The 27,526-nt window shown below is 45.3% G+C and overlaps 1 protein-coding gene across 4 annotated transcripts in view; it reads left to right on the top strand.

Moving 5' to 3' along the window:
* The window catches only part of tedc1 (tubulin epsilon and delta complex 1), a 36,485-nt gene extending 9,668 nt beyond the window's left edge, over positions 1–26,817 (top strand). Inside the window, exons 4-9 of one of the 4 annotated variants that reach the window (XM_068056727.1) lie at positions 1,869–2,036; positions 2,505–2,603; positions 8,676–8,762; positions 11,065–11,262; positions 23,925–24,048; positions 26,530–26,817. In XM_068056727.1, coding sequence (XP_067912828.1) covers positions 1,869–2,036; positions 2,505–2,603; positions 8,676–8,762; positions 11,065–11,262; positions 23,925–24,032 — 660 coding nt within the window. In that variant the 3' untranslated portion in view covers positions 24,033–24,048; positions 26,530–26,817. Of the gene's footprint in view, positions 1–1,868; positions 2,037–2,504; positions 2,604–8,675; positions 8,763–11,064; positions 11,263–14,510; positions 17,114–23,924; positions 24,049–26,529 lie in introns of those variants that run through there. The other 3 variants (XM_068056725.1, XM_068056723.1, XM_068056724.1) reach the window with 3 other exon arrangements.
* The last annotated feature ends 709 nt before the right edge of the window (positions 26,818–27,526 follow it).

The raw sequence follows: 27,526 nt of genomic DNA, 5'->3' as shown, positions 1-27,526 counted from the left end.
CTTGATTCTTTCACGAGTGGGAACAGTTTCTCCCTATCTATCTACTCTGTCCAGATCCTTCATGATTTTGAATACCTCTATCAAATCACCTCTCAGCCTTCTCTTTAAGGAAAACAGTCCTAACTTCTCCAATCCATCTTCATAACTGAAATTCCTTATCCTTGGATAAGGAATCTTTTCTGTACTCTCTCCAATGCCCTCATGTCTTTCCTGAAGTGTGGCACCCAGAACTGGATGCAGTACTCCAGCTGAGGCCAAACTAGTGTCTTATACAAGTTCAACATAACTTCCTTGCTCTTGTACTCTATGCCCCTATTAATAAAGCCCAGGATACTGTATGCTTTATTAACTGCGCTCTCAACCTGTCCTGCCACCTTCAATGACTTATGCACATATACACCTAGTTCTAATGAAGGAGCACTGACTTGTAACGTTAACTCTGCTTCTCTCTCCACAGATGCTGCTAGACCTGCTGAGTATTTCCATCATTTCTTGTTTGTGGTACACCTAGGTCCCTCTGCTCCTGTACCCTTTATTCTATGTTGTCTCTCCATGTTCTTCCTGCCAAGATGAATCACTTCACATTTCTCTGCATTGGACTTCATTTGCCACCTGTCTGCCCTTTCCACCAACTTGTCTATATCCTTTTGCAGTTCTTCACCACCTTCCTCACAGTTCACAATACTTCCAAGTTCCATATCATCTGCAAACTTTGGAATTGTGTTCTGTACACCAAAGTCTATGTCATTAATATATAATAGCAAAAGCAAGGGTCCCAACACTGGCCCCTGGGGTACACCACTACAAACCTTCCTCCAGCCCGAAAAACATCCATTAACCACTACTTTGTTTCCTGTCACTCAGCCAATTCAGTATCCATGTTGCTACCTTCCCTTTTTTTCCATGAGCCATAACTGCTCACAAGTCTGTTGTGTGGCACTGTATCAAATGCTGTATCAATAAATAACATCCATAGCCATTCTCCTGTCCACTACTCTAGTTAGTTCTTCAAAAAATTCAATCAGATTCTTCAGGCATAACCTACCCTTTACAAGTCCATGCTGGCTTTCTTTGATCAGCGGAAAATTTTCAAGGTGTTCAGTCACCTTATCCTTAATCAACTCAAGCAATTTCCCAACAACAGATGTTGGGCTAATTGAACTATAATTCTCTGGTTTCCCTCTCTCACCTTCCCTAAATAGTGGAGTGACCTGCACAATTTTCCAATCTAATGGAATGGTTCCTGAAGCAAGAAAACTTTGGAAGATTATAGTTAGGGGATCGACAATGTTCTTGCATACTTCCTTGAAAACCCTGGGATAGAAAGCATCTGGTCCTGGGGATTTATCACTCTTCAGTGCCATTCTTTTCTTCAGTCCTTTGATGAGCCCCTGTCCCTGATTCTGTATTAGTTTGCTTGGGATTTCTGTCATGCTGACCTCTTACTCTACTGTAAATACTGACACAAAATAATCATTCAGCATGTTCACCACTTCCTTATTTTCATTGACAATATCACTGTTGTCAGTTGTCGGCCCACATTGCTCCTGAATTGCTAATGAATCTAATCGTTTTTAAATGGCATTTGTAAAGTTATGTTTTAACATGCAGAAGCACAAGACGAATTGAGTGTGAGACAATCTCGCCTGCAATTACATCCTGGTCTGGCTATTGGTAAAGCATGATGGTGATTGTGCACAGACCCAATTTACTGAAACTATTTCAATGTCCTGAAGCAATCACACAATAACAAGTTTTTTAAAAATCTGTGAAATAGAATAGTTTAATTTAGCATTATAATAGAACACTTGGACTGTTCAGGGTTCTCATTGGCCAGCAGTAATTATGATGGTGACTCTTGCTTTCAGTGTAGGCAGGCCATACCCATCAGCCCCGTGGAGAGATCGGACCTTCGGGATGGCAGACACCCTGCGGGAATGGACGTGCGCTATCTGCAGTGTTTACAGGGAAAACTACGATTCCGCTGGCGGAGTCTTTACAGTGCTCAGCAGGAGAGGTGTTCTGCCCTCTACAAGGTACACGACACACTGACCTTTACACAGCATCACTCCCATCCCCTTCACCAGGATCAGGACCCATTGGGTCTGTGCTGTGCTCCATCAGATAAGGTGCAGGCTGGAGTCGGTTAGTTACAAGGCAGCAACGCATTGAGGCTCAGTTAATACTGTGAACAAAGCAAATGATTATCAACCCAGACATGTATTTATAATATGTGCAGTGTTATTCAGGGAGTCCAGACTCCCACAATCAAACTTGCAATAAGCCACCTAATCCCATTCTTTTGTGTTTAATCCCATTAACCTTTAATATTCCACAATGGAGGATACAGTGAGAATGCAGGAGAATGGGATTGTGTAAAATTAACCCTGAGAGGCTTGCATTCAGTGCAGGCAGCAAGGGACAAATGGCCCCCTCCTGGGTTGAAGCTGGTTTCTGTTTCCATGTTTCACTGTCTTATTCTGATCTGTAATATTGGATTTCAGATACATTTGTACACCAGAGGATGCAGCAGCAGCCAGAGCATTGATCATTTATCTGCGACTGAAACACGTCTCATCCAAGATCCCAAGCAGTGTGGTGAGGTGAGCTGGCAGTGGCCCAGAGTGCACATAACTCATCCTTCCTGCATGGGTGGTACAGCATAATCCTGTGAATTTCTGTTTACAGAGTTAGTTCCTGCAGTTTTTAATTCACTTCATCCTTTGAGCTTGGGGCTTCTGCAGCTGGTGTGAGAGAGATAGAGGAACAAATCTGCAGGGAAATCACACAGATATGCAAGAACTATAGCGTGGCGATACTGCGGGACTTCAATTACCCAAATATCAAATTTGGATAATTTGAGTAAAGGGTACGGAGGGGGAGGAATTTCTGCAATTTGTTCAGGAGAACTTCCTTGCTCAATATGTTCTCAGCCCAACTAGAAAGGAGGCATTGCTGGATCTGGTGCTGAGAAATGAGGTGGGCCAAGTGTCTGCCAGGGGAGCGATTGGGTAAGAGTGATCATATCATAAGGTTTAGACTAGTAATGCAGAAAAGCAAGGAACAAAATAAGGTAGAATGTCTAGATTGGAAAAGGGCTAATTTCAACACAAGAAGGGATCTAGCCAGGGTAGAATGGAAGCAAAGACTGATGGGAAGAGCTGTATCGGAACAATGGGTGATCTTTAAGGAAGAGATGTTTCAGGTACAGGCTCGGAACATTCCAACAAGGGTGAATGGTAGGGGAACCAATAACAGGGCTACTTGTTGATGAGGGAGATAAAGATGATGAAACAAAAAAAAGAGGGTGTATGATGCAGGTCAGGTGAACTCATCAAGTGAGAACCAGGCCAAATACAATAAGTGGAGAGGGGAGGTGAAGAGGAAAATAAGACTGAGAAGAGAGAATGTGAAAATAGAATCGCAGTCAACATAAAAGGCAACCCAAAGATCATCTGCTGGTATGTAAATAGTAAGCAGGTAGGCGGGTAGTAAGAGGTGGAGTGGGGCCCATTAGGGACAACATAGGCCAAATGGTCTACTCCTGCTTCCCCTGTCGAGCCTGCTCCACCATTCAAACAGATCATGGCTGATCATAGAAGCATAGAAAATAGGAGCAGGAGTAGGCCATTTGGCCCCTCGTGCCTGCTCCGCTATTCATTATGATCATGGCTGATCATCCAACTCAGTAACCTGTTCCCGCTTTCGCCCCATACCCTTTGATCCCTTTAGACCCAAGAGCTATATCTAACTCCTTCTTGAAAACATACAATGTTTTGGCCTCAACTACTTTCTGTGGTGGCGAATTCCACAGGCTCACCACTCTCTGGGTGAAGAAATTTCTCCTCATCTCAGTCCTGAAAGGTTAACCCCGTATCCTTAAACTATGACCCCTGGTTCTGGACTCCTCCACCATCGGGAACATCCTTCCTGCATCTACCCTGTCAAGTCCTGTTAGAATTTTATAGGTTTCTGAACTCCAGCTAGTATAATCCTAACCGACTCAATCTCTCCTCATACGTCAGTCCTGCCATCCCAGGAATCAGTCTGGTAAACCTTTGCTGCACTCCCTCTATAACAAGAACATCCTTCCTCAGATAGGGAGATCAGAACTGCACACAATATTCCAGGTGTGGCCTCACCAAGGCCCTGTATAATTGCAGCAAGACATCCCTGCTCCTGTACTCAAATCCTCTCGCTATAAAGGCCAACATACCATTTGCCTTTTTAACCGCCTGTTGCACCTGCATGCTTACCTTCAGCGACTGGTGTATGAGAACACCCAGGTCTTGTTGCATATTCCCCTCTCTCAGTTTATAGCCATTCAGATAATCTGTGGGAACAGGTTACTGAGTTGGATGATCAGCCATGATCATAATAAACGGTGGAGCAGACTTGAAGGGCCAAATGGCCTACTCCTGCTCCTATTTTCTATGTTTCTATCTGCTGCCCTGTCTTTCTAGGTGGTAAAGGTCACTAGTTTGGAAGGTGCTGTCTAAGGAACCATGGTGCGTTGCTGCAGTGCATCTTGTAGATGGTGCACAGTGCTTCTCTGTGCGTTGGTGGTGGAGGGAGTGAATGTTTATGGTGGTGGATGGGGTGCTAGTTAAGCGGGCTGCTTTGTCCTGGACGATGTTGAGCTTCTTGGGTGTTGGAGCTGCACCCATCCACACAAGTGGAGAGTAGTCCATCATACTCTTGACCTGTGTCTTGCTGATGATGGACAGGCACTGGGGAGACGGGAGCTCAGTTACTCGTCGCAGAATTCCCAGCCTCTGACCTGCTGTTGTAGCCACATCATTTATATGGCTGGTCCAACTCAGTTTCTGGTCAATGGTGACCCCCAGGATGTTGATCGTGGGGGATTCAGCGATGGTAATGCCATTGAACATCAAGGGGAGTTGGTTAGATTCTCTCTTGTTTGAGATGGCCATTTTCCGCCACTTGTGTGGCGCGAATGTTACTTGCTACTACTCCGCCCAAGCCTGGATGTTGTCCAGGCCTTGCCGCATCTGGACGTGGGCTGCTTCTGTATCTGAGGAGTCTCGAATGGTACTGAACGTTGTGCAATCATCAGTGCACATCCCCACTTCTGGTAATATCCTGGAACTCGCTGCCCATAAGGGTGGTGGAAGCAGAGATAATCAATGACTTCAAGAAGAAGTTGGATGGCCACTTGATGGAAATAGACTTTGCAGGGCTTTGGGGATTAAGTGGGGGATTGGGACTGACTAGATTGCTGGCTTCCCAGAGCTGAGGCTCGATGGGCCAAATGGCTGCCTCCCATGCCATAAATTAGTCTCTGACTCTAACCTGGTCCCAGCCGACTGCCAGTGCTCTCTATATATTGGGCTGTTCGTAACTGCTAAGCCAAGACTTTCCCTTACTCTGCACATTGCGGTTCACATGAGTTAGTGAACTGGTATCCATTGCTGTTCTGTGGTGCTGAGCGGTAGCTGCATTCTACACCACATTGAGAAGGTTGCACTTTAGGCAATGCACTGCCATTGAACAGAAACTGCTGAGGGTGTTGACTGTCACTGGTGTAGAGTTCCATGGACACAATATGGTAAATCACCCACGTCGTCTTTCACATGTTAGTCTCGACTAATTTATGTACAGGGGCACTTTAGCAGAGATTGCTAGATAGTGCTGTGGAGTGGGAATCCTAGGCAGTTTTCCACTCTATCTATCTAACTCGGGATCTGAGGCCAGTTCGAACAGCTCTGTAGCCTCCCAGCAACTCACTGCCTTAACCACTTGAGGCACTGGGGAACGTTAACGAGTAGTATTAATACAGGATATAAAGATCCTGCAGGTAAATGAGACCTTACAACAACAGACGAACAATTGCTCCTGATTGGCAGTTTTTCCAGATCTATCTCTGTCCAATTTCTGATTTTCCCCCCCTTACATTATGATTTCCAGCTAACTACTAAGCTTATGTGCGACACAGAGAGCTCAATACTACAAAAAGCCGAGAGGAGTATAGAAAGTGGAGAGGTGAAATTAAAAAGGAAATTAAGAAAGCAAAGAGAGGGCATGAAAGAATATTGGCAAGCAAAATCAAGGTGAACCCAAAGATGTTTTATCAGTACATTAAGAATAAGCGGATAACTAAGGAGAGAGTAGGGCCTATAAAAGACCAAAAAGGTAACCTATGTGTAGGGGCGGAAGATGTTGGTATTGTTAATGAATTATTTGCATCTGTCTTCACAAAAGAGGGGGACGATGCAGATATTGCAGTTAAGGAAGTATGGGGTGTGAAGTATTGGATGTGATAAACATAGGGAGAGAGGAAGTATTAATGGGATTAGCATCCTTGAAATTTGATAAATCATTGGATAAAACGTACCCCAGGCTGTTAAAAGAATCAAGAGAGAAAATAGCAGAGGTCTGCCCATTGTTTTCCAGTCCTCACTGGATACAGATATGGTGCCGGAGGATTGGAACACTGCTAACGTTGTTGTACCTCTGTTTAAAAAGGGAGCAAGGGATAGACGGAATAATTACGGGCCAGTCAGTCTAACCTCAGTTGTGGGCAAATTATTGGAATCTATTCTGAGAGACAGGATAAACTGTCACTTAGGCACAGGTTAATCAAGGATAGTCAGCATGGATTTGTTAAGGGAAGATCTTGTTTGACCAACCTGATCGAATATTTTAAAGAGGTTACAAGGAAGATAGATGAGGGTAGTGCAGTTGTTGTGGTCTACATGGATTTTAACAAGTCTTTTGACAAGGTCCCACATGGCAGACGGGCTAAAAAATAAAATCCCATGGGATCCAGGGAAATGCAGCAAGGTGGTTACAAAATTGGCTCAGTGGCATGAAACAAAGCGTAATTGTTGACGGGTGATTTTGCAACTGGAGGGCTGTTTCCAGTGGTGTTCCGCACGGCTCAGTACTGGGTCCCCTGCTTTTTGTGGTGTATATATTAACGATTTTGCCGTAAATGTAGGGGGCATGATCAAAAAGCTTGCAGACGACACAAAGATTGGCCGGTAGATAGCGAGGAGGATAGCTGCAGACTGCAGGAAGATATTGATGGTCTGGTCAGATGGGCAGAAAAGTGGCAAATGGAATTCAACCTGGAGAAGTGTGAAGTAATACATTTGGGGAGGTCAAACAAGGCAAAGGAATACACGATTAATAGGAAAATACTGAGAAGTGTGGAGGAAGTGACCTTGGAGTGAATGTCCACAGATCCCCCTGAAGATAGCAGAACAGGTCGATTTAAGCTGGTAAAGAAGGCATATGGAATCCTTTATTAGCCGACGTATAGAATACAAGAGCAGGGAGGTTATGCTGGAACTGTACAACTCATTGGTTAAAGCCATAGAGTTATACAGCACAGAAACAGGCCCTTCGGCCCGTTGTCTGTGCCAGCCATCAAGCACCTAACTATTCTAATCCCATTTGGCCCATAGCCTTGTATGCTATGGCATTTCAAGTGCTCATCTAAATACTTCTTAAATGTTATGAGGGTTCCTGCCTCTACCACCCCTTCAAGCAGTGTGTTCCAGATTCAAACTACCCTCTGAGTGAAAGAAATCTTCCTCAAATCCCCTCTAAACCTCCTGCCCCTTACCTTTAAATCTATGCCCCCTGGTTATTGATCCCTCTGCTAAGGGAAAAAGTTTCTTCCTATCTAACCTATCAATGCCCCTCATAATTTTGTATACCTCAGTCATGTCCCCCTCAGCCTTCTCTGCTCTAAGGAAAACAACCCTAGCCTTTTCAGTCTCTCTTCATAGCTGAAATGCTCCAGCCCAGGCACCATCCTGGTGAATCTCCTCTGCACCCTCTCCAGGGCAATCACATCCTTCCTATAGTGTGGTGCCCAGAACTGTACACAGTACTCCAGCTGTGGCCTAACTAGCATTTTATACAGCTCCATCATAACTTCCCTGCTCTTATATTCTATACCTCGACTATTGTTAGGCCACAACGTGAGTACTGTGTGCAGTTCTGGTCACCTCATTACAGAAAGGATATAATTGCACTAGAGAGGGTACAGCGGAGATTTACGAGGATGTTGCCAGGACTGGAAAAATGCAGCTATGAGGAAAGATTAGATAGCCTGGGGTTGTTCTCCATGGAACAGAGAAGGCTGAGGGGAGATCTGATTGAAATGTACAAAATTTTGAGGGGCGTGGATAGAGTGGACGTGAAAGACCTATTTACTTTAGCAGAGAGATCAGTGACTAGGGGTCATAGATTTAAAGTGATTGGTAGAAAAATTAGAGGGGAGATGAGGAAAAGTTTTTTTTTTTCATCCAGAGGATGGTGGGGGTCCGGAACCCACTGCTTGAAAGGGTTGTTGAGGCAGAAACCCTCAAATCATTCAAAAGGTGTCTGGATATGCAGCTCAAGTCCTGTAATCTGCAAGGCTACAGACCAAATGCTGGAAGGTGGGATTCGAATGGGTGGATCGTTTTTTGGCCAGCACAGACATGATGGGCCAAGTGGCCTCTTTCTGTGCCTTAAACTTTCTATGATTCTATACCTGACAGCGAGACCTCTGAGGATTCAATTCATGCTGGCATTTAAGGTGTTCTGTGTTTCTCGGCCTGAAATCCACCTACCCTATGTATATAACCACTGTGTCAGGTTATCAGCACTAGTCTCTGCCTCTTTCTGTTCCTCTGCTGATGTCACTTTCGATGCTGTAGTTTGTGCAGCTCCTGGAGCGTGAGAACATGCGATTGGAGGCATACCTGGAGTGGAAGCAGCTGGAGCCCTTATACTGGCAGTGGATGGTAAGAGAGCAATACTATTACCAAGCAGTGTGGGCAGACACCTTCCTATCCCTAAACCCTGCTCATTGTGCTTGTTGTAACAGTACAGACACAGTGTAACTCTACGTGTTGTTGGACTTGTAATTGTAATGAGTTTGCGCAGGTTTTCCCACTGTATTGGAAATTAAAGGGATGATTTTACTAAATTGATTTGAATGGCCAAAAGTTCACAGGGAGAGTGCCCAAGATTTCCTGTTATGAACTCCAGCGAGTTAGGCCCCCCACCGGGAGCTCAATGCCCCAGATTCAACTCTAAACATATCATAAGTAGGTTTGCAGGTTGTACAGGACTGTGGAAGGGACAAGACTTCACCCTCTGTTTTAAAGATTGAAAGGCAGAGCAGCCATGTTTCAGCTGCCTATTATCTGGAACTATACCCGGAACCTGCACGAGTACTGGAATCCACATTGAGACTGAGGCTCATCACAAACAACATATCCAAATGGACAGCATTCCCTAAACTCTATCAGGCCAACTAACTTTCCCACCTTCAGTAAGAGTCTTACATGGGGGATCCCAATCGCCCCCTTTTCTGGGAATTCCCAATATTTCTCTTGCCAGAGAGAAAGCAAGAGCTTGCTATGGAAGCAAAACTGTTCCAGCATTCACAGCGATACTAAATGTCCTCCATTAATATTATTGGCTACGGGTTTAAAGGAGGAGTTTTTGGGACTATGGGATTGTTAGTCTCTTCAGCTTGTTCTTGTTGGTTTAGAGGATAGGATGTGATCAGATACACAGGATGAGATTAATAACAAATATCTGTTTGGTAGTACAGAACTTAAGTATTGCTGAAAATAGAGACATTTTGTTGAAGCTTTTCATCTTGCGCTCGTCAGGACAATTTGCAAGAATACCAATGTAAGGGAAACAACAAATATATACTGTATGAGAAGAGAGTGCTGATTGGTTGGCAAGTGGACTCTGATTGATAGAGGCATTGCCATGGAGAATGCATCAGATTATGGTGACTGACCGTTAACTGCCAAGCTTTGTTTAAAATTTGAACGAAGCAGCTTGACTCTGGTCAAGGCATTGCCCTGAGGAATGAACCAGCAAATGGCTGTCACTTATTTTGTTCATCTGAAACAGGCACAATGTGTGCACATGTTCTTTCTGTCTGCAAAGAACAGGGCCCTGTGTATTAATATATGTAGCTTCCAGCATGTGCAAATGTGCCACACTGCGAGCCCGACTGACAATCTTAAATTGGTTGTCAGTGTAATTCTTAGCACACTGAGGATTATTTAGCAAATGTTGTCCAATCGCGGAATCACATCTAATGTTGGACACTGTGTTTTGTGTTTTGCAAGCACGGGCTGGTTGGGTACAGCCTGTACCTTGCCCGTTGTGAACAATGGAAGGGACACATTGTTTGATACAGTCTGCCAATCTTTGGGACGTACGGCCTATATACCTGGCATCACACTGGCATTGAAATTCATGTATCAAATTACTCATTTGTGTGATGGGCAGAACGTCTTTTTGGCTTGACTGCAGAATCCTGTGGGTGGCGAACACCACACATGTTGCTACTGCATAGCAACAGTGTGAAACAGCTAGCTTCACCTGTTCAAATTTTTTGGGTACTTTTCAGGGCCGAAAATGACGGCCTTAGGCCCATTCATAAGTTTTCAAGGTACAAGTGCTGAGGTACGTCCCAAAGACTGGCGGATTGTATCAAACAACGTGTCCTTCCACTTTTCGCAACGGGCAAGGTACAGGCTGTACCCAACCAGCCCGTGCTTGCAACACACAGTGTCCAACATTAGATGTGATTCCGCGATTGGACAACATTTGCTAAATAATCCTCAGTGTGCTAAGAATTACACTGACAACCAATTTAAGATTGTCAGTCGGGCTCGCAGTGTGGCACATTCTGGAAGCTACATATATTAATACACAGGACCTTGTTCTTTGCAGACAGAAAGTACATGTGCACACATTCTGCCTGTTTCAGCTAAATAAAATAAGTGACAGCCTTTCGCTAGTTCATTCCTCAGGATAGTCAAGCTGCCTGGTTTAAATTTCAAACAAAGCTTGGCAGTTAACAGTCAGTCATAATCTGGTGCATTCTCCATGACAACGCCTCTACCACTCAGAGTCCACTTGCCAATCCACCAGCACTCTCTTCTCATACAATATATATTTGTTGTTTCCCTAACATTGGTATTCTTGTGAGCTGTCCTGATGAGAGCAAGACGAAAAGCTTCAACAAATGTCTCTATTTTCAGCAATACTCAAATGTTTGTTCTTTCTCAGGAAAGTGTGCTGGCTGCGAAGCTGCAGGATACCCAGGAGCTTCTGAATGTAAAAGTTCGAACAGTCACTGGCTGCTCACTGGACCAGAGAGGGAACTGCAGTGAACCTGGTAACTTTAGAGAAACGGGAAAACTCTGCAGTGAGCTACTGAAGCTGCAATCGGAGCTGCAGGACCAAAGAACAGCAAAGGATGAAAGGGTAACCCTTTTTTGTTGTACCTTTGAGTGAAGCACAGCACCTGATTGTTTGAAGGGCTACCTCCAGTCAGGTGTATTGTGCCCACAGTTTGATAACTCAACTCAAAGCAGCTGGAAAAGTTACATAAATTCACAGCGTGAGGAACGCAAAGAACATGTTTTTATATTTGGGATATGGGTATCACTGACAAAGCTGGCATTTATTGCTCATTCCTTGTGGCCCTTGAGAAGCTAATGGTGGGCTGCCTTCTTGAACTGCAGCTGTCTGAGTGATGATGGAGCTCCCACACTGCTGTTAGTGAGTGAACAGTGCTTTTATTCAGGGCAGGATTGGATTTGTCGTCATTAGCGTCGAGATGATCAATGTCTAATGGTTTCGAAATGACTTTGTTTCTTTCCCACCACTCTTCCTCTGAGCTCGAAGAGAACCTCTCATTGTTTTTTTATTTATTTTTTTTATTTAGAGATACAGCACTGAAACAGGCCCTTCGGCCCACTGAGTCTGTGCTGACCAACAACCACCCGTTTATACTAACCCTACAGTAATCCCATATTCCCTATCACCTACCTACACTAGGGGCAATTTACAACGGCCAATTTACCTATCACCTGCAAGTCTTTGGCTGTGGGAGGAAACCGGAGCACCCGGCGAAAACCCACGTGGTCACAGGGAGAACTTGCAAACTCCGCACAGGCAGTACCCAGAATCGAACCCGGGTCCCTGGAGCTGTGAGGCTGCAGTGCTAACCACTGTGCCACTGTGCTTCTATATCTAGTCATGCTCCTTTTTGCAACCTTGCGGAAATATGTTGCTATTTTTATATTGTTACGATTCCACTTGGGACTGTTAACATTTAAAAAGAGAAAGTCGAGTTCCCAATTGTTACTGAAAGAATTATGCGTTGAGGAGAAATGAGAAATTTCTTCACTCAGAGGGTGGTGTACCTGTGAAATTCTCTACAGCAGAAGGCAGTGGAGGCCAATTCATTAAATCTATTCAAGAAGGAGATAGATATATTAATGCCAAAGGGATCAAGGGACATGGGGAGAAAGCAGGAACAGGATACTGAATTAGACGATCAGCCATGATCTTTTTTGAATGGCGGAGCAGGCCTGAAGGGCTGAATGGCCGTCTCCTATTTTCTATGTTTCTATGTCTATGTTGAGTTAAACAAAACAAAACGCTACTAACAAAACTACAATGTGAAAACACTTATAGTTCCAACTTAAAATCTGAACAAAATATGAAGACGTCTACTTTAGACTATAAATCTCAACAGACACCCCCTTTTGACTTTTACTTCCACCCTAAGAGTTCCTCCATGCTCTACAGGATCGTGGCAGTTTGTTCAGTTCTGGGACCAATCCAAAGTATACCATAGCTCTCATGGACTCACTTTGATTTTCCTTAATTTCTCAGCTGTCTTCCAAGGTTTGAGATCTCCCGGGGATTCTCCCGCAAGCTTTGGCTAAGCAATCCTCCTGTTCTCTTCCAACACCTCTCGAATCTGGACTTTACAGCTTGAGCATGGGCCTTGCTCAAAACAAAAACACCCCAGTTCCTGATGGCCTCTTCTCCTGAGTCCAGCTGCTCCTAAAGCCCACTGCTTTCCAAAAGCTAACTACCTGTCTGTCAGTAAGCACAGAGATTTTTTTTTAAAACCTGACCAAAGGCATCTCCCTGCATCATCTATCTCCATAGCAATGTGGTATCGTGGGGTGTCCCAAATAGCAATTTAAACTAATTATCTCCAACTCCAAAAATCTCTTTGATTTCTGATACCCACATGAAGAATTGATATTGCTAACAATGACAGAGCAATCCCTTCCAGATTTCCTGGCTTCAACTCCAAACTAAACAAGTCCACCTGCTGTTTTATGGCGCTCACCTTTCTAACTTTTTCTCTATAAGCACCCATGGAGAAATCTTTGAAATTTAAATCTTGGGTCGCTGCAATCTTTTGAAATTCTTAGAGCTACACATTTAATTCCCCAAAACTATGCGACCTCTATAATAATACAAACCATGAATTAGATGATCGTAACAATATATCCTATAGAGGTTTCCAGAATAGGCCATTCAGTCCATCATTTCTCTGCTAGCTCTTTGAGCAATCCAGAATTAATCCCACTACCCTGATTTCTCCCCATACCCTGTATTTTCCTCTACTTCAAATATTTATCTAGTTTTCCCTTAAAAGGTTTAATGGCCTTCACCTCAACCACTCCCTATGACAAAGCATTCTGTGCTCCAACAACCTTCTGCATGAAGAAATGCTCCTACCATCTCTACTTACTCTTTCATGATCATTTAAATTGATGACCCTCATCACAGACTCCTGTACCAGGGGAGATAATCTCTTCTCTCCACTCCATCAAAACTCGTCATTCTTATAAAACTGTCTGTTAGGTTTCCTCTCAGCCTTTTCTGCTCCACTGGAAATAGCCCCAAAATATCTGGTTTCCCCTCACACTATAGGTTTCTCTCCTTGTTATAATCCTGGTGAATCTATGTCCTACTTTCTGTACTGGGGACTACACAATGTCAGCAATTAGAATATCCCACTCTTGGCCCAGAGCCATCAAACATTCAAATCCCAAACCATGCTTTCAATCACCTGCTACATCAGCAGGTCCCAATGAGTGAGATGATTTGCTTTCAGTTGTTTGTATGTTGTCATTGTGCCTCTGGGTGGGACCCAGTCTCTGTCACGAAATTACACTATTTACCTGTTGGTAACCATGAGTCACACCTTTGGTTAGTGTGGCACCAACACGCTCGGCCCATTTTAGCTTTGCTGTTGGGTTGGAGGTTACACAGTCTGGGAGCCCAGGGATTCAACACACTGACCCACTTACATCACTGGACCATCACCAACTCCTCATTCCACACAAGCAGCAGGGGCAAGTCAGTGGATGATCATAGCTTTCCTTGGAAAAGAAGGTCTCTTTCCACAATTCTGATCTTCAACGTGCAACAGATCAGAGCAGGTGGGATGAAGGTGTTTCTAAAGTCAAGGCAGGGCACATGGTATCAGCAGGTGCTGAAATACAAGGGCTTTCTGTTCAATCCCTGGACACCCTACAAACTGCGTGTCAGCTTAGGGAGTGCTGCATTGTCGGAGGGGCTGTCTTTTGGTTGAGATTGGGACTGCTGATCCAGTGGGACCTTTAGATTCACGTCCACTTGACTGTGACATTGTGCTTTGCATTGCAAATTCTGACCACCAGAATCCTGTATTTCTGTAGATTAAAGACCAGGAGCGAGGTATGGGAACTCACGCACGACAGCGTGAAGCAGTGTTCCTGACCCAGTGTGATGTGGAACGGAAACTGGGGGCAGTGCAAGCCAGAGCGAGCCACAAGAGTAGAGGACACAGCCACGTCGGACTGGCACTGAGAGCCAACTCCACTCCTGTCAGGACTAAACCTCCCTCTGCCCAACAACACAACGTCTCTGGGAGTCTCACAGCGTCAGAAGTGATCACACAGCTAAGAGCTGAAGCAACTGAATTAAAGAAAGAACTCCAAGAACTGCAGCAACTTTCCAGAGAGGCTCTCGGAGAGATTGTGGAAAGGCTGGATAGAGTGATATGTATCCCTCCAATGCAGCGATGAGGCTCTGGGTATTTATTGACTGGTTAGTGACAGTACAATGACTAATAGGGCAGGCCTGAACTCATAATCAGTTGCCACCCCAGCCAGTTCAGCCTACTCCATTCACTGAGGGAGTTATCCTCTACAGTGAGATGTGACTTCTGTGAGCATCTGATCTTGGTTGTGCCATTGAGAAGGTGCTAAGACCGAGGGAACAATCAGAGGACTCCTGCAAGATTACACTCTCATGCCTCCCAGTGGCATTGATGAAGGCCTGCGAGTGGATTGTTCAGGGGATGTTGTGGAGCTTGAGGGAGGGCAAGGCTTAATGGGCATATTTCATTGTGTGATTTTAACCTCTCACTCACCTGTATCCATTGTTGACAGAAAAGTGTGGTGATCTGGGTGAATGGTCCTGGGCTTTGCCTCCACTGTGTTGAGAGGATCATGAGGTGCCGTTCAGCCCCTCAAACCTGTTCCGCCATTCAATTAGATCTTGACTGATCTGTATCTTAACTCAATCTACCCACCTTGGCCAACAAAAATCTATCAGTCTGAGAAGCTTTCCACAGCTTTTTGCGGGGGGTGTTCAAGATTTCCACTTCCCTTTGTGTGTAGAAGTGCTTCCTAACATCACTCCTGAGCAGCTTAGCTGAACAGGTTATGCCCCCTTGTTCTGAACCCCCCCCCCCCCCCAACCCCAAAGGAATAGTTTTTCTCAATCTACCCTACTGAATCATTTACTCATCTTAAACGCCTTAACCAACGTTAGTTATTGTATCTCCCTGTTGTACACTGTGGTTGGTGTGCATAGTGGAGCCTTGTGGGCCACACATAGGCTGGAATTTTTCGCTTGTCGGATTGGAGTCTCCATCGACCCAGGCCCTTAATTGGTCTTAGGCGGGACTTCCATATCATTGAGGCAGGAAGTCCCGCCTAATAGAGCTGCCGGCTAATCAGCGGGAGCCACTACTAGAGCCGGGAGCAGTGGCCACTACTAGAACTACACCCAGCTTCAAGATTAAGAGGAAGGACGGTTTGCAAAAGAAGTGTGTTTTTGGAACCTGCCAGGGGTGATTGGTTGGGCACCAGTGAGGCTGGAGGGGCAGGGGGCATGTTGGGGATTGGGGGTGGTTGGGGCATCGGGGGCAGTCCTTCATCGGGCACAGGGTGGCTATTCTCAGGCCTGGGCTGAGGCGGTGGGCAGAGGCCCTTAAGTGGCTGTTAATTTGCCACTTAAGGGCTTTGATTGGCTTGGGGTGGGCGGGCTGTTTCCCACTGCTCTGTGTAAAATGGTGGCAGGAGCGGGTTGGGAAGGGCTCCCTGAGCCTCCCACGCCATTTTATGCCCCCCTCCCAACACCCTAAAAGCCTGCTCGGGTTGGGAAAAAGGACCCGACTCAAACCCAACCGATCCACAGCCGACCCGAGTCCCTCCAATTTCGCCCCGAGCCCGACCCTCCCTTTACTTACCTTCTGACTGGGAAGCTCCATGAAGCTGCAGCGCATGCGCAGTGACGTCACTCGCTCACTGCGCAGACTCAGTTTCGTCCCGGACTCTCAGCTCCGGTAAGTTTTTAATTTTTTTTATTTTTAATACTTACCAGCAGAGCATTTACCGTGTTTGCCCGAGCCAAGCCTGAAAGCCGGACCTGGAAGAGGGGCCTGACGCGAGCCCCACGCATGCCGTCTGGTCCCATCGGGTTCGAGTTGGGTAGCTGGCCTATACCACCCCCCACCACCAGCTGCTCTTTGGGGGGGGCGGGAGGGGGTGATGTAAAATTCTGGCCACAAAGTTTGATCCCCAATTCCCATAATTCCCAGGTCACACAGGTTGCCAATACTAACAGTTGTGGGTGACCTGATTTAGGATTTATCCACCAATGAATCGACAATGCAGATAGCAGCTCGTCCAAAACTGCCAGTAAGAAATATGAGCAGAGACACGACCGCGTTGCCTGGGTTTGTGGAGTTCATTTTCCTGACTCTGGGCTGCTGATCAGAGATCTTCCCTCACACCCTCTGTGCTCCCACCCAACCTCAGTTAACACTGACTCCGAATAAAAACTGTCAGATCTTGAACTCCTTTCTTGAGTGTTTTACTTTTGTTGATTGTGTGCTAGTTAAAAATGTCACTAAAATACGGTGAAGATTCTTAAGTATCAGGCAAAAATTAATACACTTGAGAAATAAAAATATGTGATATGCAATGGTAACACAAGTTAACTTGTAAAACAATCTGAATCAAAAATTAAACCTCCCTCCAGTGCCTGCTTCATTTGTATTGAGTTAGTTTAAACATCTTAACGTGTTCACCACCAACCTTTTAAGCAGTACCTCTAGGATTTGAGGTGCTGTAAATCAGGCCGAGGGGAACTGCCTGCATTCACCATGTGATCTTGATGGGCCTTGGTTTTCATGGTGCTGTAATGATAGTGATTCCCTGTTAAAAGTAACACTTCAAAGTCTGAAGGGGGAGGGTGAACAGTCAGAGGTCGTGGTACACATTGGTACCAACGACACGGGTAAAAAGAAGGATGAGGTCCTGAAACAAGAATTTAGGGAGCTAGGTAGCAGATTAAAAAAACAGGACCTCAAAAGTTGTAATCTCTGGATTACTCCCGGTGCCACGTGCTAGTGAGTATAGGAATAGGAGGATAGAGCAGATGAATGCGTGGCTGAGGAGATGGTGCAGGAGGGAGGGCTTTTGTTTCTTGGATCACTGGGTCTGTTTCTGGTGAAGGTGGGACCTGTACCGGAATGGGACCAACATCTTTGCTGGAAGGTTTGCTAGTGCTGTTGGGGGTTGAAACTAATTTGGCAGGGGAATGGGATACAGAGTGGAGTTACTGTAGGGGGTGATGTTCAGTCAAACATAGAAGAGAAACCTGAGTCAGTCTGGAAGGCAGAGCAAATCTAGATCTGTTAAGGCACAAGGGAAAAATGCAAGGCTGGATTGCATCTATTTTAGTGCAAGGATTCTTACTAATAAGACAGATGAATTGAGGGCGTTGATTAGCACATGGGATTGTTGTTGCAATCACAGAACAAGGTTGGCGGTGGGGGGGTTGGGGGCAGGACTGGCAGCTCAATATTCCAGGGTATAGAATCTTCAGGTGTGATAGGAGAGTGGGTAAAAGAGGAGGTGGTATTGCACTGTTGATCAAGGAGTCAATTACTGCAGTAAGGAGGGATGGTATCTTGGAAGGTTCTTCAAATGAGGCCAAATGGGTAGAACTTAAAAACAAAAAAGGGGGCAATCACTTGGCTGGGAGTGTACTACAGGCCCCCAAACAGTCAGGGAGAGATAGAGGAGCAGATATGTAGGCAAATCTCAGAGAGGTGTAAAAATAATAGGGTAATAATAATCAACTTACCTTATATCAATTGGGATAGTCTTAATGCACAAGGCTGAAAGGGGGTGGAATTCTTAAAATGTATACAGGAGAGCTTTTTGAGCCAGTACGTAGAAAGTCCTACAAGAGAAGGGGCAGTACTGGACCTAATCCAAGGGAATGAAGCTGGACAAGTGGTAGAATTGTCGGTGGGGGAGCATTTCAGGCATAGTGACCATAACTCGATAAGATTTAAGTAGTCATGGAAAAGGACAAAGACGGGCTGGAAATAAAGATACTGAACTGGGGGAAGGCTGATTTCAATATGATAAAACAGGATCTGGCCAAACTGGACTTGGAGCAGCTACTTGTAGGAATGTCTTCATCAGACCAGTGGGAGTCATTCAAAGAGGAAATAGTGAGAGTTCAGAGACAACATGCACCCGTTGAGGTGAAGGGTAGGGCCAACAAGTCTAGGGAACTGTGGATGTCAAGGGATTTTGAGGATTGGCTCAGGAATAAAAAGGAGGCTTATGGCAGATTCGGAGCGCTGAAAACAGCGGAGACACTAGAAGAATATAGAAAATGTAAGGGGGTACCAAAAAAAGTAATTAGGAGAGTGAAGAGGGGACACGAAAAAACACTGATGGGCAAGATAAAGGAAAATCCTGAGGCATTTTATAAATATATTAAGGGTAAGAGGATAACCAGGGAAAGAGTGGGGCCCATTAGGGGCCAAAGTGGCAATCTGTGTATGGAGCTGGAGGACATAGGTGAGGTTTTAAATGATTACTTTTCATCTGTGTTCACTATGGAGAAGGACGATGTAGATGTAAAGATAAGGGAGGGGGATTGTGATATACTCGAACATATTAGCATTGAAAGGGAGGAAGTATTAGCTGTTTTAGCGGGCTTAAAAGTGGATAAATCTCTAGGCCCAGATAAGATGTATCCCAGGCTGTTATGCGAGGCAAGGGAGGAGATAGCAGGGGCTCTGACACAAATTTTCAAATCCTCTCTGGCCACAGGAGAGGTACCAGAGGACTGAAGGGCTGCGAATGTGGTACCATTATTCAAGAAGGGTAGCAGGGATAAATCAGGTAATTACAGGCCGGTGAGTCTCACATCAGTGGTTGGGAAAATATTGGAAAAAGTTCTGAGGGACAGGATTATTCTCCACTTGGAGAGGCAGGGATTAATCAGGGATAGTCAGCATGGCTTTGTCAGGGGAAGATTATGCCTAACTAACTTGATTGAATTTTTTGAGGCAGTGACTAGACGTGTAGATGAGGGTAAAGCAGTTGCTGTAGTCTACATGGACTTCAGTGAGGCTTTTGATGGTACCGCATGGGAGATTGGTCAAGAAGGTAAGAGCCCATGGGATCCAGGGCAATTTGGCAAAGTGGATCCAAAATTGGCTTAGTGGCAGGAGGCAGAGGGTGATGGTCAAGGGTTGTTTTTGTGAGTGGAAGCCTGTGACCAGTGGTGTACCACAGGGATCGGTGCTGGGACCCTTGCTGTTTGTAGTGTACATTAACGATTTAGACGTGAATATAGAAGGCACGATAAGTAAGTTCACAAATGAGATGAAAATTGCTGGTGACGTAAATAGTGAGGAGGAAAGCCTTCGATTACAGGACAATATAGATGGGCTGGTAAGATGGGCGGAGCAGTGGAAAATGGAATTTAATCCTGAGAAGTGTGAGGTGATGCATTTTGGGAGGACTAACAAGGCAAGAGAATATACAATGGATGGTAGGACCCTAGGAAGTATGGAAGGTCAGAGGGCTCTTGGTGTACTTGTCCATAGATCACTGAAGGCAGCAACACAGGTAGATAGGGTGGTGAGGAAGGCATATGGGATACTTGCCTTTATCAGCCGAGGCATAGAATATAAGAGCAGGGAGGTTATGATGGAACTGTATAAAACGCTACCTAGCCACAGCTGGAGTACTGTGTACAGTTCTGGGCACTGCACTATAGGAAGGATGTGATTGCACTGGAGAGGGTGCAGAGGAGATTCACCAGGATGTTTCCTGGGCTGGAGCATTTCAGCTATGAAGAGAGACTGAAAAGGCTAGGGTTGTTTTCCTTAGACCAGAGAAGGCTGAGGGGGGACATGATTGAGGTATACAAAATTATGAGGGGCATTGATAGGTTAGATAGGAAGAAACTTTTCCCTTAACAGAGGGATCAATAACCAGGTGGCATAGATTTAAGGTAAGAGGCAGGAGGTTTACAGGGGATTTGATGAAAAATGTTTTCACTCAGGGTGGTTGGAATCGGGAACGCACTGCCTGAAGAGGTGGTAGAGGCAGAATCCTCACAACATTTAAGAAGTATTTAGATGAGCACTTGAAACGCCATAGCATACAAGGGTACAGGCCATGTGCTGGAAAATGGGATTAGAATAGTTAGGTGCTTGATGGCCAGCACAGACACAATGGGCCGAAGGGCCTGTTTCTGTGCTGTATAACTCTATGACAAGGTCACAATTGGGGATGGTGTGGTGTTAAATTCATCTAATTTAGTTGGATTCTGTGAAGGGTGTGCATGAGCCCATCCCCTTACTGTGCTGTTTGGTATCTTACTTGAGATTAGGGTGTTATCCCAAAGTGTGAGGTTGGTCATTTCTGTGAGCTGAAACCTGACTCTGTCCAGTTAAATGTGTTGAGGTTGATTGTGTATTAAAGGGTGGATTTGTTTGAATGTTTCAGTGATATGCATGTGTGAGCATTGCGCCCTTCCTGACTTTCAGGGTTGTTTTATATTTGTGGTCGTTACAGAACTTTAATCATTAACCACTTTGACTCTGTCTTATCAACTTGAGCTGATACATTGTGAAAGTTTTGCCAGTTTTATCCTTTTGTTCATCACAGATCTTCCAACTCTCCCTCATTTCACAAGATCACAAGGTGAAGGCATTTGGCCCAAAGTAATTTGTGTGTTATCTGTTTTCCTTCCTACATGCCGTACTTACACTTACCTGTATCAAATCTCAACAGCCATTGCTGTGCCGCTTGCATGTTTTTGTCCAACTCCCTCTGCAATATATGAACTGTCCCTGCCGATTCCACTCTCCCTATTAGTTTGGAATCATTAGCAAACTTGACCATGTTGCATTGAGTGCCTGAATCCAAGCCATTTATGTAAATTAGAAACTGCAGTGGTTCCCAACAAAAGCCCTAAAGTAACCCATTCAGTACTTCTCCCCACTCTGATGTAACTCTTCTAATGAGTACCTGCTGTTTCCTACCATTCAACTAGTTTCTTATCCATTCCCATTGTTCACCCTGCATCCTCCACAGCTTTGAGTTTAATGAATCATCCTTCATGTGGAACTTTATCAAAAATCGTTTGGAAATTGAGTTGTATCACATCATGGTGATTGCAGCAGTCTTATCTTAATTTGTCACTTCCTCGAAGAAGCTGAGAGTATGGTCAGGCAGGATCTTCCTCCATCTGAATTCGGCGCTGACTACTCTTTACTAGATTATTGTAGAGATAATCCACAAGCTTTCTCCTGTTAACTCGTTCTATTATTTTACATGGAATGGGAGTCAGAGGGATGGTGCTGAAGTTTTCCAAGTTCTATAGGTGAGACGGCAGTGCCTGACTCTCAGCAGCACCTGATCTTCCTCCCTGCCCCAACCCCATTCCACCACATCCAAGATAGTGTTTGACAGGGTGTGAGCAGTGCTTTCCAGTCAGTGCTGCCAAGTACATCTGAAGGTCAGTGGCTGTTTGGACATTGATGTTAAAGGATTGCAATACTTGCACAGGGTTAAGGTCAGTTATTGCCAGCTGTTTTCTGCAACATTAGTGTCTGGCTAATATTTGCATCAAGACCAAGACACAGACTTGCATAGGTCTTAACAGAAACAACTTGTATTTTTAAAAAATTATTTCATGGGATGCGTCGCTGGCAAGGCCAGGATTTGCTGCCCATCCCTAATTGCCCTCTAACTGAGTGGCTTGCTAGACCATTTCAGAGGGCAGTTAAGAGTCAACCACGTTGCTGTGGATCTGGAGTCAGATGTAGGCCAGACCAGGTAAGGATGGCAGATTTCCTTCCCTGAAGGACATTAGTGAACCAGATGTGTGTTTACAACAATCAATGATAGTTTCGTGGCTTTCAATTCCAGATTTTTATTAATTGAATTTAAATTCCACCAGCTGCCATGGGGGATATGAACCCGTGTCCCCAGCGCATTGGCCTGGGCCTGTTGATTACTAGTTCAATGTCATTACCACTATACCACCATCTCCCCCATATTAGTCAAGCAACCAAACTAGAACTATAATGTTAATTACAGACTCAGTTTAATTATTAAACTTTGTGCAACAAATAATTTTATTGTAAGTTTAATACATCACTGGTAAACCACCAGTAATTCTAAACTTTAACGGTGAAGGAAAGTCATTTTTTAAATTCAAAATGCTGACTGTTTTATACTGGCAAATAGATAAAGATATTGACTTGAAAATAAAATCTTTATTCTGGAGCCTGCCTGGGACTGTCCTGGACGTCTCACTGACACGGAGGGGTCCAGGTTGTCGGGAGCATCTTCAGTTATTGCAACTGGAGCAGCAAATTCAGAACAGATAGGAACAAGAGGCCATTTAGTCCCTAACAGTTCCCCTTAATATCATGAAAACATTGATCAAATCACCCCTTAACCGTCTAAATTCCAAGGAATACAACCCTAGATTGTGTAATGTCTCTTCGTAATTTAATCCTTGGGAGTTCAGGTATCATCCTGGTAAACCTATGATGCACTCTCTTCAAGGCCAATATATCCTTCCTAAGGTATGGTGCCCTGAACGTTTGGCCATCTGACCCGCAGAAGTCCCAAGAGCTGGTTCTCCTTGAAGAGGCTTTCACAACATTGGAAGGTTCCAGATGTCACAAAGGCATTATAGTTAGGAGATATTTATGCGCAAGTGAGAGATAAACAGAGCCTGTGTCATTTTCAATCAGGAAAGAGTGGGACTAGTTGGCTAGCTCTACCAAAGAGCAGGCACGATGGGCTGAATGGCCTGCTGTGCTGTATCATTCTATGGTTCTACTTATCTGGATATTTGCAATGTTGTCATTTCCAGGAGCTGTTCTGATTTGAAGGGAGTGCTCAAGCAGAAAGTCAGAGTCTCTCTCCCTCTCTGTCTCAGTGTCAGCCTGGGCTCAGTCAGTAACACTGACCTGAGATAGAAGGTCATGGGTTCATGTCCCACTCCAGGACTTGCGCACTTAATCTACGCTGATACTTCGGTGCAGTACTGAGAGAATGCTGTACTGTCTGACGTGCTGTCTTTTGATGAGATGTTAAACCAAGACTCCATCCGCCCTCAGGTAGCTCAAAAAGATCCCATGCCACTAATTAAAGATCAGGAAAGTTCTCCATGGTGCCCTGACCAATATTCATCCCTCAGCCAACAGCATTAAATCAGATTATTTATCTCATTGCTATTTGTGGAAGCGTTCTATGCACAAATATCTGCCACAACAGTGACTGCACCTCAAAAGTATTTAATTAGCTGTAAAGTGCTATGGGACGCACTGCGATGGGGAAGGGCACGAGATAAATGCAAGTTCTTTCTTTCTTTGTCCTGCGGATCACAGCTGTGTTGTGCATCCTGGGTATAAGGATATCCCACCTCTGTCTCCAGTAACATTGCCTCCTGCACTGTATGTGTAACTCTGTGATTGGCATTCCCTCTTTTCTCTCCCCCAGCATGGCAGCAGCTGGAGGAGGAGCTCGGAGCCAGCCAGCAACCAGAGAATGGGCAGTGCACTCACGGGCCAGTGCAGTACGTGGAGAAAACACCAAACCAAAACTTGAAGAGTAGGTGCCACGGGTAACTTTGAATATATAGACCTTACAGAGCGGTGGATGTTGTCTGGGCTTTGCCAACTCTCCAGGGTTGTCCTGGAGTATCCAGGAATTTGTTTTTATATTCATTCATGCATGTGAGCCTTGCTGGCAAGGCCAGCATTTATTACTCATCTTTAATTGCCCTTGAGAAGGTGGCAGTGAGCCGCTTTCTTGAATCACTGCAGTCCATGTGCTGTTGGTACACCCACAGTGCTGTGAAAGAGGGAGTTCCAGGATTTTGATCCAGCGACACTGCGGGAACAGCAATATATTTCCAAGTCAGCATGGTGTGTGACTTGGAGGGGAACTTGCAGGTGGTGATGCATTAAAGATTCATCTCCTGGCCACTAACATCACATTTGAACACAATGGGCTGAATTTTACACTGCCCCAGCAGGTTGGATGGTGGCGTAAAATTGAGCGGGAGGCTCCGGGAGGCCTACTTGCCCCGCTTCCGCCTCCGGCCATGTTTTGGGCATTGGGCTGGGGGGGAGTGGGAAATGGCCAGCCGCCCGCCTGAGGCCAATCAAGGCTCTTAAGTGGCCACTTAACAACCCGCACCCACCTCCACAGGTATTTTACCCATGGCAAGCGGGTGTGCTGGGGACATGAAAGGCCGCCCAGTGATAGCTGCCAGCCTTTCCTCGCCCCGGGGGTCATGTCAATCAAGCACAAGGTGCCCGATTGAGGGTCGCCCCTGCCTCCCAACCCACCCCAGGACCCAAGACGCCCCCACCTCCCCCCAAACGACCACTCCAGCCGCATCAAGAAAGGACCGATCTCCCCTGGTGAGGCAAGCCCAACTTACCTTCCCTCCTCGATCCATGGCTTCAGCTGGGGTGCAGTCCCAGCAGTGGCCACCGCTCCTAGTGGCGCTGCTGAGACTAAGAGCTGCCGGCCCGCTGATTGGCCGGCAGCTCATGGAGGCGGGACCTCCTCCCTCAAGTGGGAGGAAGTCCCGCCTCAGGACAATTAAAGCCCAGGGACCCGTAAAATACGGGATGGATTCCCGGGCTAGGCGGAAGCAGGTTCGACACCGACTTTCACATCGGTGGCGAATTCCCGTCCGCCTAAGGTTAAATCCAGCCCAATACCTCCGACTGTCCCTCATTACAGCACAGGGAGTGTCCGCCCGGATTATGGACTGAAATGTCTAGAGCGGGACTTGAACCCACAACCTTTGATGCAGATGAGAGTGCTACCCACTGAGCTGCAGCTGGTACAAGAATTAAAATGGATTGTGTGTTTTATTCCATTTTCTTTTAACACTTATGTTTATCAATTATAAAATTATTGAAAACAGGTTAAAAAAAGAGGTGTGAGGTGATATAATAAAACCTCCAGGAATAAGTCCATTGAGAGTTGGCGGCCCCTTAGCTCAGCTGGTTTATCCGCAGTCTGTGCTGAATTAGCTGATCTGAGCTGGGGTTGCAGTAAAGGCTGCAGTTGCCTCTGGAGTGGAGAGAGGTGACATTGGTCAGGGTCATCAGTCCTGATCACTCCAGTCGCCCTGGCTGGAAGTGTGCACACACAGGCTACTGAGCACTGGTTCAGGTTTTTAATAAAATATTCTTTCATGGGATCTGGGCTGGCAAGGTCAGCATCTGTTGCACCTCCATAATTGCCCTTGACAACATTTCAAAGGGCAGTTAAAAGTCAATCCATTGCTGTAGGTCTGGAGTCACATGCAGACCAGGTAAGGACGGTCGATGGGTCATAGTGCCAATACTGAGACTAGCTTTCAATTCCTGATTATTAATTACATTTTATTAATTGAATTTAAGTGCCGCCGGTTGCCATGGTGGAATTTGAACCCATGTCACCTGACCTCTGGATTGCTACTCCAGTAACATTACCAATACACCACTGTCTCCCCTTGGCTTTGCTACCCTCTGTGGGCAAGACGCTGAATAACATTGAACTCACAGTGAAGAATGGTGACTGTGATGGGACAGTGTCGAGGGAGATTTACTTGGTATCTAACCTGAGCTGTGCCTGCCCTGGAAGTGTTTGGTGTAAATGAAAAATGTTGTGCAAGTACAGCCAGAATTAGAGATCCAAGGGATTAGGGAGAATGAGGAATTGAAGGAAATTAGTATTAGTAAGAAGGTTGTATTGGAGAAATTAATGGGACTGAAGGTTATTAAGTCCCCAGGACCTGATTTTTTACATCCCAGAGTGTTGAAAGAGGTAGCTATGGAGATAGTGGATGCATTAGTGATCATCTTCCAAAATTCTACAGATTCTGGAGCGGTTCCTGCAGATTGGAAGGTAGAAAATATTACCCCACTATTTAAGAAGGGAGGGAGAGAGAAAACAGGGAATTACAGACCTGTTAGCCTTACATCAGTCATTGGGAAAATGCTAGAATCTATTCTTAGTGAGGGGTTACTTGTGCAGATGAGTCTCAGAATCCGTGTTTCAACAGATGCTGTGTTAAAACGTTGCCCACTTTGTTTCCCAGACTTTGTCCCGATCGATCTGGAAGAGTGGTGGGCGAAGCAGTTCTTGGCCAATATCCAGAACTCATCCTAAATCCCATCATGAACGGCCACCTTTAACAGGGCAGAGTGTCAGCAGCCAGTTAACACTCGGACTTCTTCAGATCTCTCCCAACTCTGTGATTCACACACGAAGACATTTTTGTAAAACCTGAATCAACTGGGACTCTCCGCAGTGACTGTTGACTTTCAACTTCTCAGCTTTGATTGGGTGAAATTTGAGCAATAAAACAGCAAGTCTGTGAGCAAGACCAGCAGGAATGTCTTTACATAGCGTTTCAGAAGATATTTCTCTATATTTTGTTCTTAAAGGGTTATTACGTGCTCTGTCTATACCAGTGTACACCTGATGACATCCTGGAGTGTCTAGGCCCAGGTTACAGCTGCACCCACCTCATGACTTGAGTGGAATGGAGAGAAAAGCACCAAAATACTTGCCTGGGGCGTTGAATTGAATGTGATACAGGGGCCCTTGATAAAGAATGCACGATTCCATCCCACTTAAAGCAGTTCAAGGAATCTCAACTACTTTAAAACTGCCTCCCTCCTCCAAGAAGGTGACACCCTCTTAAGATTCATCCCATCCTCTGTGTGAGGATTTAGTTTCTATTTTCCAACCTGTTCTGTGTCATCTCGAGATCATCAACAGCCCAGCTTGCAAGTGAGAAATTCCAGTTTTGCTGATGTTACAGTTTGTTGTGATTTTTAAATTGGGAAATGTTTTGAACAAATCATGCTTTCTTCTCTTTCCCCCCAGCCCCCCACCGAGCATTTGTGGATTTTAAACACTGCCTGTGTTGCGACAGAGCTGATAGCAGATTTGCAGCTCACCCTCACTATGGTAACAGCTACCTCTGTGACAACGAGCTTCATACTCCGATCGCCACTGTTCTGTTAACAAGACTTTGAAGACTGGAGTTGAAACAGTGGCAGTTGGTCACCCTTCATCCCTCCTCCAGC

This window comes from Heterodontus francisci, chromosome 24 (assembly GCF_036365525.1).
Source record: "Heterodontus francisci isolate sHetFra1 chromosome 24, sHetFra1.hap1, whole genome shotgun sequence".
Lineage (NCBI taxonomy): Eukaryota > Metazoa > Chordata > Chondrichthyes > Heterodontiformes > Heterodontidae > Heterodontus > Heterodontus francisci.
The sequence above is the reverse complement of the archived record's forward strand: the minus strand, read 5'-3'. Positions and strand labels throughout refer to the sequence as shown.